This window comes from Grampus griseus (genome assembly GCF_964374135.1).
Source record: "Grampus griseus genome assembly, chromosome: 3".
NCBI lineage: Eukaryota > Metazoa > Chordata > Mammalia > Artiodactyla > Delphinidae > Grampus > Grampus griseus.
Genome location: NC_139019.1, coordinates 164,414,706 through 164,428,833, shown reverse-complemented (window position 1 = coordinate 164,428,833; position 14,128 = coordinate 164,414,706). Strand labels below are relative to the sequence as shown.

The 14,128-nt window shown below is 45.3% G+C and overlaps 1 protein-coding gene across 1 annotated transcript; it reads right to left on the bottom strand.

Annotated features, from left to right (window-relative positions):
• Nucleotides 1-12,259, bottom strand: CLEC17A (C-type lectin domain containing 17A; the record flags this gene model as incomplete). Its single annotated transcript, XM_082652104.1, has 12 exons — nucleotides 12,175-12,259; nucleotides 11,958-12,032; nucleotides 9,952-9,984; nucleotides 9,819-9,869; nucleotides 9,694-9,735; nucleotides 9,478-9,519; nucleotides 8,708-8,848; nucleotides 8,560-8,622; nucleotides 6,429-6,524; nucleotides 6,067-6,218; nucleotides 2,674-2,783; nucleotides 1-133 (listed from the first exon to the last, which is right to left on the bottom strand). The coding sequence occupies exons 1-12, from the start codon at nucleotides 12,215-12,217 to the stop codon at nucleotides 1-3; spliced, it is 981 nt and encodes a 326-aa protein (XP_082508230.1). The 5' UTR covers nucleotides 12,218-12,259.
• Nucleotides 12,260-14,128: the final 1,869 nt, after the last annotated feature.

Here is a 14,128-nt window from a genome sequence, read left to right as displayed (position 1 = left end):
TCAACAGGAACATTTCCGCTCACAAATCCAATATGTAGTTTTGTCGCAAGAGAGGTCATTCCAGGTGCCACCTTTGTTCATGCTGGCACAGTCCTCATCATGGAGGTTGTTGGGTTCCTGTGGGTCCCAAAAGCTGGATAAAGGAAAAAGTGCATATAGGGAGGGATGAATAGGTGGAGCACAGGGGGTTTTTCAGGGCAGTGAAACTATTATTCTATATGATACTGTGATGGTAGATACATGACATCATGCATTTGTCAAAACCCATAGAATGTACAGCACAAAGAGCGAACCCTAATGTAAACTATGGACTTTAGTCCATAATAATGTATCTATATTGGTTCATCATTTGTAACAAATGCACCACACTAATGCAAGGTGTTAATAATAGAAAAAAAAGTGTGAGGGACAGAAGGAATATGGGAACTACTTCTCTGTACCTTCTTCTCAATTTTTCTGTAAATCTAAAACTGCTCTAAAAAATAAAGTCTGACTCAGACATAAAAAAAGAATGAAATTTTGCCATTTGCAACAACATGCATGGACTTGGAGGGTATTGTGCTGAGTGAAATAAGTCAGACAGGAAAAGACAAATACTATATGATATCACTTATATGTGGAATCTAATAAATACAACTAACTAGTGAATACAACAACAAAGAAACAGACTCACAGATATAGAGAACCAACTAGTGGTTACAAGTGGGGAGAGGAAAGTGGGGAGGGGCAATACAGGGGTAGGAGAGAAAGAGGTACAAGTCATTAGGTATAAATAAGCTACAAGGATATATTTTACAACACAGGGAATATAGCCAATATTTTATAATAACTATAAATGGAGTATAACCTTTAAAAATTGTGAATCACTATATTATACCCCTGTGACTTATATAATACTGTACATCAACTATACTTCAATTAAAAATAATAATAAAAGAAAACAGAAAAAAGAATAAAGTTTATTAATTAAAAAAAAAAGACTATCGGGAAAAAAAAGAAAAAGAAAGGCCTTCATTGTTCAGGGCTCTTTCTGCCATCCAAATCTTTTCTCAGCCTTTCAGAATTACCTAAACATGCTGCATGATCCCCTTCACCTCAGCAGCTTGTCTGTTCTAACTCAGCCTCACCACCTGTTCACCAGAAATTCTCCCAGCCCCTGAATCAGTTTCCTGCATCTGGTCAGTTTCTGCTTCCTCTTCCAAAGAACACTTCTGTTATACCACATTCCTCCCAACCTTCTAGGTATTGTAATGTCTTAGGTCATGTTCCCTTAAAGCAGAGCCAGATTTGGCAATTCGGGTGCAGAGGATTTATTAAGGGCTGTTCTCAGGAGATAGGGAGTGAGAGAAACAGGATGTGGCAGCAGATAGAATTGAGCAAGGATGTAGGTTCAGCCTGATCTAGCCTCAGCCTGATCCCACAGGAAACTCTGAAATTTGAATAGCACCACAGAGTTATTCCAACTTGAAACAAGGGGTCCAGGCTTCTCTTAACTGGTCACTGTCTGTGGCATGACCCCAATGGGAGTGGAGTAACCTCCTAGCTGAACAGGCTTCCATTCAGCTGAAGCCAACTCTCTGGAGAAAGCATAACTGTGAACTTTTAGCAGTCAATGCCCCCTGCTGGAGGGAGCCCTCACCAGCCCCATGAAGGGATATGAGCTGAGCACCTGCAGTGCCACACCATGCCATGACACCTCAATTTGCAGAGCTCTGCCTCCTTCCAGGAATCTTTAATAAAAAATAAAATCCCCAGACAAAACACTAATATCTCTAATATAGAAAGAGCTCCTAGAGATCAGTAAGAAAAAGACCAAAACCACAATATAAAAAAATACACAAAAGATATGAATAGATAATTCACAGAAAAGTTAATACATGTGGCTATTAAACATATGAAAATACACCCAACCTCAGGGATAAGAGAAATGCAAATTAATACTACACTGGGTTTCCATTTTTCACCTACATATAAACCAACAAAATTCCAAAAGTTTGATGAATGTGTGGGCAAAAAATTATAGTCAAGCTGGTGAGAGAATAAATTGGTATAACCAGTATGGGGGACAATTTGTTAATATTTATTTAAAATACAAATACATACACTCCTTGAGAAAGTAAAGCATAATGGCTAAGAGCATAGAGTTTTAAGCCAGGTTGGGTGGCACTGCCACCTGCTAGCTGTCTGACCTTGGGAAGGTTGCTTAACCTCTCTGTGCCTCATTTTCCATACCTTCAAAATGGAGATAATAATGGTACTCACTTTACAGAATTATTAAGAAGATTAAATAAATGAGCTAATATAAAGAGTGCCCAAAAAATGAGATCCTGTTCATCCTTTTAGCAAATCAAAATCTTCCTCTCCCTCTTGCCCTATAGCCATGCCTCCTTTTCCTTTTTCTCCCCCCAACCATTGGTCTGGGGACTTGATATGTTTGAGCAGTTGTGCTAAAGGTTGAGACGTTTCAATGGAAAAATTTTTCAATGGAAAAATTTTTCAATGGAAAAATTTTTCAATGGAAAAATTAAAGTACAGGCACCAGAAGTCCTATCAGAAAAAAAAGCACCCTTGTGCCTCCCAGTCCAGCTCAGCCTGGAATTCTAAAGAATCTGCTGGTTTGGACTTCACAAGGACTTACAAGGAAGAGAGATCCCAAGAGCCCTGGATACTTGCCTGAAAGTGATGGGTGACCCATCCAGCCACCTCCAGTCCCCTTCACGGTTTTTGTCGTTCAGCCCCAACCAGTATACCCGAGGAGAGCCATGAGCCTTGGCCACAAAGTTCTGCAAGTACAAACTTCATTCAGCCATCAGCTCTTCTACACACCCTCTGCTCTGTCCCACACACATTTAGGGCTTGTGAGTGCCACCCCAATACCCTTCCCTGTCCCCATGGCCTGCAGAACAAGATCAACGCATTCCTCCCACTTGAGCATGTTCAGTGGTAATAGTCATGCCACCTTCTTGCAAAACCTATGAACCACTCTGTGCCTCAGTTTCCACCTCTGTAAAATGGGACAATAGTAGCTACCTCCTCATAGAGTTATTGAGAGGGTTGAATGAATTAGCATGCATAAAGAGCTTGAAAGAGTGTCTGACATGCAGTAAGTACTATGACATCTTAACATTTAACATTATACAATTTAAGGAACATTTTAATAATAATAAGTGATATCTTGATTTCCCTGGTACTTTCACGCCACCCTGCAGTCCTCATCTGCATCCAGGCAGAAGAACTTGGGTGGCGGGGGAAGGAAAGGAATGGGGATTCCTGGCTTTTATATTTCCAAAGCCCAGGCCTTTGGGAGAAAAGAAAGGACTTGGGCAAGATACAAAAGATTAGGAAGAAAATGAAAATATCATGATTTAAAGCAACTCCTCTCCAGGCAAACTGATTTATGGTAAGGGAAACCAGATAAGTAGTTCCCTAGGGTGGGGGTGGCGTGACTGGGAAAGGGGCATGAAAGAACTCCCTGGGTGGTAGAAACATTGTAAATCTTGACTGGGTTGACAGTTACACAGGTGTATACATATGCCAAAACTCAGTGAATGTACACTTAAGATCTGTGCATTTTACTGTATGCAAATCATATCTCATTCACTCAACCTTATTCAAGACCAAGATTCCCTAAAAGGTAGAGAGGAAAGATTGCAATATGAAGGAAATTATGGACATGTAGACATGGTGGGTGCCAGAAAGAGGGCTCTGCATTTCATTCCCTGGTAGAGTCCGAGGTGATGGCCAAAACCTCAGATGGGTATGAAAACTCTAAAAAGTAGAGTGTACCTCGACCCTGTTGCCTGGGTAAAGCCCCAGAGAAGTATCAGGAAAGCAGAAAGAGAAAAGAGCTGCTTGGTCCATCAAATTAGAATAGTGCCTAGCACATAGTAGGTGCTCAAAAATTGTTCGTTGAATTAATAAGTTAATAAGTGATCTACACACTTTGCACAGATATCTCATTTGAACTTCATTATGACCTACTGAAGCAAGGATTGTTAACCCCATTTTATAGATGAGAAAATTGAGGCAGAGAGAAGTTAAGTAATTTGTCCAGGATCATTCATCCAGTGGATGCCCCAGTGGATACCAGCTTGGAGTAAAGACCTTGAGGACCAGACATGTACTACCCTCTGCCTTGACCCCATATAAGCTGTTCCTACTCAGAAGAAAGATAGAAGATCTCAACTGACAGATAAAATTTCCACCCTCCTGGTATAATGGGAGCTCAAAAGAGGCAGGAAATGAGTTATTTAAAGAAAACAAAGTTATATTTGTTATGCACCTGAGTTTAGGGAGTATGACTTATACCTCCCCATCATCTTATTACATCTAATTAAATTACATCATCTAATTTAATCTCAAAAAAAACCCCTCTGTACTACCTACTCATACAAATGATGCTATGAAACAGAAAGATTTTTTCAAAATAGAGGGAAAAAAATAGGATGGTAGGCCTAAATCTAACCAAATCAATAATTACATTAAATGTAAATGGTCTTAAAACACCAATTAAAAGCCAGAGATTGTCAGATTGAATTTAAAATATATATGTAAGACCCCACTATATGCTATCTACAAGAAAACTACTTTTTTTTTTTTTTTTTTTTTGCAGTACACGGGCCTCTCACTGCTGTGGCCTCTCCCATTGCAGAGCATAGGCTCCAGATGCGCAGGCCCAGTGGCCATGGCTCACGGGCCCAGCCACTCCGTGGCATGTGGGATCCTCCCGGACCAGGGCATGAACCTGCGTCCCCTGCATCAGCAGGCGGATCCCCAACCACTGCACCACCAGGGAAGCCAGAAATCTACTTTTAAAATAATGACATAGACAGGTTAAAAATAAAAGGATGGGAAAAGATAAATCATGCAAACACTAATCAAATAGTGCTATGAAGCTTATGGCCAAGAACATGGACTTTGAAACCAGCTTCCTGGGCTCAAATCCTAGCTCTGACACTTACTAGTTGTAATAAGCAAGTTGCTTAAGTGAAATATGCCTCAGTTTCCTCATCTGTGAAGTACTGATATGTAATGATATATACTGTGTACAAATGGTCTTACCACCTAGCTTTGGTAGTATTAAGTCATTAAAGTTATTTACACATATTCCAATTCTCCTTCTACATAAACATTGATGAAACCATCTTTCCCTGCATCTTAAAGCATAGCAGTGCCCATGGGACTTTCTTTGTGAGTGCACATAGGTAGAAGTTTTAAAAGTCAGTGTATGACTTGCCTCATACACTTCCATCATTGAGCTATAGGGACTGTCTGTTACTTCAGCATAACATAACGTCTCCTGACTCACACACTAATTTATAGAGCTGTTGTTAGAATTATGTGAATGCATGTAAGATGTTTAGAATACAGCCTAGAGAATAGAAAGTGCTACCTAAGAGATAACCATTATATTATATATCCATGTTAGAGGGAAAACTGAGACTCAGAGAGGATAAGTAAACACAATCAGGATTTGAACTCAAGCAAAGCATACCCCCTTAACCTTCATATTAAAAGTTTTAGTGGGGACTTCCATGGTGGCGCAGTGGTTAAGAATCTGCCTGCCAATGCAGGGGACACGGGTTAGATCCCTGGTCCGGGAAGATCCCACATGCCATGGAGCAGCTAAGCCCGTGCACCACAACTACTAAGCCTGCGCTCTAGAGCCCATGAGCCACAACTACTGAAGCCCACATATTCTAGGGTCCGTGTGCTGCAACTACTGAGCCTGTGTGCTGCAACTACTGAAGCCCGCATGCCTAGAGCCCATGCTCTGCAAGGGAAGCCACTGCAATGAGAAGCCTGCACACCACAATGAAGAGTAGCCCCTGCTTGCCGCAACTACAGAAACCCCATGTGCAGCAATGAAGACCCAACATAGCCAAAAATATTTTTTAATTAAAAATAAATTAAAAAAATAAAACATATTATTAAAAAAGAAAAAGTTTTAGTGACTCAAAAGCAATTCCAATTTCTCTACATCCAGGCCTGGGAAGGATATTTAAATCCTAGAAGAGAGGCAGGCTGGCCCTGCTGGTTCTCAAGGGCTTGGTAGGGACAGCTCACCTGCTCAGCAAAGTTACTGATGATGACCAAGTGAGAGTAATTCTCCTGGCAGAACTTCCTGGCTTCATCCCATGACTTGGTGCTTGGAGAGAAGTAGTAACACTTACCCTGAAAAGGGAGCCAGCCCTCAGGGCAGGTGACCCTGGTACAGTCTGGGGACAGGATAGGATTCTGTCAGAGTGGGCCCAGAACCAGAGTAATGTACATAGTATGCCATGTACAATTGTGCAGGCTATGCACTGCTCCACTCCAGGTGGGCACCACTCACATAGATTACACTGAGAATCACTTCCATGGATTTATGCAGTGTAGCAGCTCTGCCATGTCCCCCATCTCAGGGAAGTTCCCCAAGTCCCACTCACCTAATAAGCCCCGAAGTTCCAGCAGGGACTGGTTGGTGTCAGCTCTTACTCGTTCAATGTCCTTCTTCAGGCCGGCTAGCCCCGCCATGCCAGTCACTGTCAGCAGGGATGGGCTGTAGGGTTAGAGACCCAAACCCCCACCTACCCACCTACCCATCACTGACTGCAGACACACCAGAGAACAGCAAGAGCTGTGTTCCCCCACTGCACCCATGTTCTACTGGGTGGTGGTAAAACTCAAAAACACATGCTCAGTGCCCAAGAAGAGCCCTAATGTGACTCCAAGGAGAGATTAATCCCTGAGGCATGGGGAAGAGTAAAGATGGTGGGCTTCTTGCAGGAGGTGGGTTTTAAAGGAAAATGGTGATTCCGTATCTCTAAGGGGATGGGGAGGCTCAGTAGGCAGGAGCCACCTTGGAAGCAAAGGTCCAGAGACAAGCATGTTGGGAAAGACTGGTGCAGTAGAGGTCAAGCAGAACCTCACAGGAGCTTGAGCTCAAAGGGGGAAGAGGTCTGGTGTCTGGGTCCTTAAATGCAAAGCTAAAGGTTTTGTGTTGGACTCCGGGCAGTGAGAAGCCATTGATGGGTTTTGACTGGAAGAGTGGCTTGGTCTGAAGTGTGGGGTGAAGGATTGTGGAATGGAGCAATTTTCAGACTTCAGGAATCATACTGAAAGCCTCTTCTACAACTAATGTATGTGTTCCCACTACTTTCACACAAATTTGCCCTCTCCCAATACTCCCCAGGGCCACCACTAGATGGCCCTTCAGTTGGACAAGACAGAAATCTTAGATAGAGAGATGATAGACAGACAGATAGATAACATATACGTTATCCTTGACACTCTTCCCTCTCACTCACCACCATTCCCACTCACTCATCCCCAGTCTGGTCAATTTTACCTCCTAAATCTTTCCACTCCACCTACTACTCTTCATCCCCACAACCACAACTCTTATCCAAGCATCCATCATCTCTCAATTACCCAATTTCACCATTCTCCTCCCTTGTACTTATGTCGCCTCCTACCACAGGGCCTTTGCACATGCCTAAGACCCTGAACTCCTTACCAAGTTAACTCCTCTCCCTTCACACAGCTATAGTACCATTTCCCTAGCGAAACTCTATATGACACTCTCAAAGATAAGGTCAAGACCCCTTGTTAGATTTTTTCATAGAATTGCCTTCCTCTTCCTTTGGACTATTCATCAAAACTTGGAATTTTACCCTCATTTGGATGATAATTTGGTAAATGGCTGTCTATGCTTGTACTGTCCAACAGAAACAAGATGTGAACCACATAGGTAATTTTAAATTTTCTAGTGTTTTAAAAGTCAAAAGAAAGTAAAATTAATTTGAATGCCATTTTTGTTTATCTCAATATATCCAAAATATTAGCATTTCAGTGTATAATCAATATTAAAGATTATCATTATTATTGATATATTTGACATTATTTTGTAGCAAATCTTTGACATATGTATCTTTTGGTTGGGTTTTTTGGTTTGTTTTGTGGTTTTGGTTTTTTTGTTTTGGCCGTGCCACGTGGCTTGTAGGATCTTAGTTCCCCAAGCAGGATCAAACCCGGGCCCAAGGCAGTGAAAGCGCTGAGTCCTAACCACTGGACCTCCAGGGAATTCCCATGAAATCTGTATGTATTTTTTTTTAAGATTTTTTTCGATGTGGACCATTTTCAAAGTATTGAATTTGTTACACTATTGCTTCTGTTTTACATTTTTGTTTTTTTGGCTGCGAGGCATGTGGAATCTTAGTTTCCCGACCAGGGATGGAACCCGCACTCCCTGCACTAGAAGGCGAAGTCTTAACCACTGGACTGCCAGGGAAGCCCCCCGTATGTATTATAGGCTTACAGTATATCTCAATCCAAAATGACCACATTTCAAGTGCTCAACAACCACAGTGACTCATGGTCGCCATATTGGACAGTGGAGGTCTAGACACACACACACACACACTCCACAGGGACAGGGACTATGTCTGATGTGTTCACCATCTTACCCACCCATCCCCCACCCTGCTACCTAGCACAGTGCCTAGCAAAGATGGCATTGGGGTTGGTCATGTTCGTGCTCAATACGCATGGTTTGAAGGGATGATTGAAAGCACTCACCATTTGCTCGCCATGCCATCTGCTGAAAGGTTAACATCCTCAGCTCTTCCACCACCTCCCGGTCTATGAGAAGGAGTCCAGCTTGAGCCCAAGTCCTCCCATACCCCTTCCCCAATTTCTCTGCATGCCCCATCCTCACCTTACTCACATTTAATCAGGGTAACAGCCAGACCAGTGCAGCCCATGAGCAGTGACACCACCACCAGCAGACACACGTACACCATCAGTCTCTCCTCCTGGTAACACCTAAGACCTCCGGACTTCTGACTGATCCAGGGCACTGGAGTGGCTGGGGGGAAGAGATGGGGACAGAGAGACTGATGCTGGTGCTTCAGATGGTGAGGAATGGACCCTTGAGCTTTCCTCCAAGAGCAGGGGGGGCAAATGACTATGGTCATGACTATATCACCAGGTGGGGTCAGCAAGAGAATATCAGGGAGAGAAAATGCTAAAGAAGCCCAGAGCATTTGTGGAATATACAATACGCCACACATTCTGTCACACCCTTATTATTTTACTGGCTCCTCCCCCTTATGACGTAGATATAAATAGTATTCCCATTTTGCAAATAAGTGAACTGAGGGCTTGGAGAGGTCATGCATAACTTGGACCCAGCTCTTCTCTTAACATTTAGGATGCACTCCAGCAGCCCCTGCCCAAGCTGCTCCCCGGTGGCCCAAGCTGTGGACCCTTGCATCTGGGGCAGAGAACATTTCCCATAACTTATAGGCAAGCGGGAGGTAGGGCTTGAAGAGTACCTGGTGGATATCCTGGGTCCCTGGGGGTCTGGTTTAGACTCAGAAAGGAGGAGCTTCTGAAAGGAAATGTTTCTCTACGAGGGTCTCACTCCAGAGCTATAGGTCTCAAATACACTGGCCACCATGAGAGGGGAGATAGAGGTAAACCTAAAGGACTTACTGGCTATAGGCAGCTGGGATGGAGGATGTACAAGATCAGTGCCTGGGAGAAAGGCAAGAGAGGTTTATTCAGAAGTCACTGAAACACTTCGTCTTCCAAGATCAACAACCTCCCCCCAAGCCCTCTGATTTGTTCTTTGGTCAGAATTGGGGGACTGGAGGGAGGACTTCCAAGTGTCCGCTCTCAGGCTTCGTAATGGGTATTCCCACTGCTCACCCAGTTGAGGAGTTGTGCAGGTGACAGGGGTGAGGTTCAGGCCTGGAAGGGGTCAGAAAGACAACAGTCATGCAGAGCAGGGCTTCAGCCAAGTGAACAGGAAGGTCCCAGCCCTAGATGCTCACCTGTGCTCTTCAGGAGCTTGCAGGGAAGTGGGGGGTTCTCTGTTTTCTTTCCTGAGGAGGAAGGAATGGTTGCTCAGGCCCAGATCAGGATAAAGCCAGCACTGGGTCTCCTGTACCCCCAGCCCCAGCTCACCTGCCCTTGGAGGCCTTGGTGGAGCCGTCCAACCTGGCGAAGAGAAGCTCAGCATTACAGCCGGTCCAAGGATGGGAATGAGGTGGAAAGGCAGTGATGGAAACAGGATTGACATGTACGCACTGTTATATTTCAAATAGATGACTGGGACTTCCCTGGTGGTGCAGTGGTTAAGAATCCACCTTCCAATGCAGGGGGCGCTGGTTTGATCCCTGGTTGGGGAACTAAGATCCCACATGCCGTGGGGCAACTAAGCCTGCGTACTGCAACTACTGAGCCCGCACCCTCTGGAGCCCATGCGCCACAAATAGAGAGGCCACGCACTACAACTACTGAACCCACGTTCTCTAGAGCCTGCATGCCACAACTAGAGAGAGGCCTGTACGCTGCAATGAAGAGCCCGCACACCACAAGGAAGATCCCGCAGGCCACAACTAAGACCCAGTGCAGTCAAATAAATAAATAAATATTTTCAAATAAATAAATAAAAATAAAATAGATGACCAGCAATGACCTATTGTAAAATTAATTAATTTATTATTTTTTTTAAAAAAAGAGGGACTTCCCAAGCGGTCCAGTGGTTAGGACTCTGCACTTCCACTGCTGGGGGCACAGGTTCAATCCCTGGTCAGGGAACTAAGATCCCGCATGCCGCATAGTGTGGCCAAAAAAAAGAAAACAGAAACAGGATTGAGATTGCAATGGAGGGTTAGGGATGGGGTTGTGCATGAGAATGGAATTGGGCTTAGGGATAGGGACAGGATTAAGATACAGTGACCAACCATCCTGAATGACCCAGGACTTTCCTAATTTTAAAACAGGAAGTCCCACATTCCAAGAAATCTTTCATCTCTGCACAAACTGGGACAGTTGATCCCCCTAAGTTAAAGACACAAGTGAGTTTGGGTATGGGAATAGAGTCAAGGTTAAGGTTGGGATGAGGGTTTGGATTGAGATGATGGGGTTGAAGAAGGGTCAGGGATAGTGATGGACATGGGAGTAGGTTTGTGATTCAGAGTGTAGTTGGGGTGAAGAATGGGGCTGTAGCTGCATTGGGGAATGGGGGAGAAGTTGAGGTTGGGTTGTAGTTGTGTTGGGGCTTGGGTGATAGTTTTGATTTGGACAGGAGATGGGTTGGAGATGGGGCTGCATTTGGAGATGGGAGTGGGACCTAAATTTGGGGAAGGGGTGGCCTTGAAGACAGCGATGGGGTGGGTCTTCGGGTTGGGCTTGGGGACCATGCTGGGACCAAGATGGATTTGGAGACGGACAGGCAAAAAGCAGAGCCCAGGGGCTTCCCCTGGTGGGAGTTTACTCAGGGAAACCTCAAAGCCTCCACTGTTTTTTTTTCGTTTGGCCCTGCCACGCAGCTTGCGAGATCTCAGTTCCCCAACCAGGGGTGAAACCCAAGCCATGGCAGTAAAAGCACCCAGTCCCAACCACTGGACCCAAAGCCTCCACTTTTATATACACTTATTGGACTCTTGTTGAGTCCCTGGCCAGGCATGGCCCACCCAAGTCTAAAGGCAAATTTGGGCCCTGGGTGTGAATGCGAAGAGGTTGGAGAGACAACAGTCCACTCACAGCTTCTGAAATACTGGCTTTCATGTCTCGGGGCCTTTGCATCCACCTGTTCTTTTCTGGGCTTCTCTTCTTAACAAACTCCTGTTCATCCCTCAAGTCTCACTCCAATGTCCCCTCATCTGACCCCGAATCCTCCCACTAGTGCAGGCAGACCCCTCAATTACCCTCAGGATTTCCCCAATTTCATAATCCCTCCCCTCTCAGACCTGCTCACCCAAGACTATGACCAAAACTGCCTCCCGCATCAGACTGAGAGACCCTCAGGTGGACGCATGGATACTCCCACCATCATGGTGCCCAGTATGGGCAGGCTGACCATGTATGTCTGCAGTGCCCAGCTAGTTCCCCCTGGGGAGTCTGTTCCCCAACCTCATCCCTCAAATCACACATCTCTTCACCTGGCCTCTGAGAGGTCCTCTTACCTGGCTTGGGAGGAAGGTCCTTGTACGGTGGTGCCGTGTTCTCATAATCATCATCATCGTCCTCTTCTCTGGGCCCTTCCAGAGGAAAGGCAAGTGAGAGCCCAGCCCATTCCCTCCTCTGTCCCTCACACCCTGGTCTCTGGCCCCAAGGTGGGAATACTGTAACCTGGGTCCTGACCACCCCTGGTCCCCAGCCCATGCCTGGCCAGGGCCATACCTGGCAGGTCCCTGCACCCAGAGTTAGTATACAGGGTGCACATGACTGCAGCTAACACAGGAGCCTGAGAAGAAGCAGGCAGAGCTCGACAGCTTCTTCTCCTTGTGTCCTCAACTCAGGTGACTAGGGTTTTTCTCAGTTCCTTTTTTCTTTAAAAGTCAAGAACATGCAAATCTATCTTGAGGGGAACACCACAGACCGCACACACACACACACACACACACACACTTATTCTTCTCCCCAGTTTGGATTCATGCATAGAAATAACAATGACAACAGCTCCTGCATTTGAGTTCCTACATGGCACCAAGCCCTGGGTGAAAAATAGATAAGCTCCTTCCTTCATGAAACTTCAATCGAGACAGGAGAGACAATAAACCTATAAAGAAATATAGAAATAAGCAATATGGTTTGGTTTTTTATTTCCAATAGTAACTAAGTATTATCTTAAAATAAAATAAAACAGGGTAAAGGGATAGGATGGGGGCTAATGTAGAGAGGTGGTCAGGGGAGGCCTCCCAGAGGGGTTGACATTTACAACAAGACGTTAAAGTAATCGCTGCTAAGGACTCCCACATTCACAGTGAAGTTTTAGGCTCACTGTGGCTACGTAACAAATTACCCCAAAACTTCATGACTTAAAAAAACAGTAGGGGGCTTCCCTGGTGGCTCTAGTGGTTGAAAGTCCGCCTGCCGATGCAGGGGACACAGGTTCGTGCCCCGGTCCGGGAAGATCCCACATGCTGTGGAGCGGCTGGGCCCGTGAGCCATGGCCACTGAGCCTGCGCGTCCGGAGCCTGTGCTCCACAACGGGAGAGGCCACAATAGTGAGAGGCCTGCGTACCGCAAAAAAAAAAAAAAAAAAAACAGTAGGCATGTATTATCTCACAGTCTCTGAGGCTCAGGGATTCAAGAGCAGCTGTGTGGTTCTGGCTCGGGATCTCTCATAAGGTTTCAGTCAAGATGTTGCCCAGGGTTGCGGTCATCAGAAAGCTGGGCTGGGGCTAGAGGATCTCCTCCACGATGGTACACTCCCATGGCTGTTGGCAGGAGGCCTCAGTTCCTCGCCATGTGAGCCTCTCCCAAGGGCTGATTGAGTATCCTCACAACATGGCATAGGCCAACATGGAAGCCACAAAGCCTTGTATGATCTAGCCTCACAAATCACAAACTATGATCTCTACTATATCTATCACATGGACCAGCTTTGAGTCACTGTGGGAGGAAACCACACGAGGACATAAATACCAACAGGTAGGCATCATCTGGAGGCCATCTTGAAGGCTGCCTACCACAGTCATATGCACAGAACTTGCAAAGGAGTGTTTTTCATCCTGAACTTGACATCGACTGGAGGGTATTTAAAAAGTGAAAGTTAAAGAGAGAGAGAGAGAGATCTGTCTACCCTACGGGGAAACCAAGGGATGAGGTTTTGATTCACACCCAAAACAGCATGAAGTGAAATGACGGACATAGGGGAAAGGGCTGCAATAGGAGTGGCTGCGTCTTTTGGTACATCAAGGATGTGGGAGTTTCCTGTGAGCCTCGTGAAAGAGGTGGAATAACCAGACTGAGGCCCAAGAAAGCAGCCTGCCTATGTTTCTCAAAACAACCACCATCAGCCTTTGGGGCCAACAGCTCTAGAATCATCCGTGACGCCTCCCTTCTCTCTCATTCCACGGCTGTGGCACATTACGTTTTCAAAAGATGGCTGCAACAATACCTCATGTCCTACACGTTCTGATGCAAGGTGACCATGCCACTCCATCAAGAAGTAGAGTCTAATTATCCTCCCTTTAAATCTGGGCTTGCCTTAGTGACTCTCTTATAACCAACAAAATGTGGCACAAGGGACAGCTGCCACGCAGCTTCCACCTGGCTCTGTCAGAACATGTGCTCCCAGCTGACATTTTGTGAGGAAGCCCAAGCCACATGGAGGTGCTTGGCTCAACAA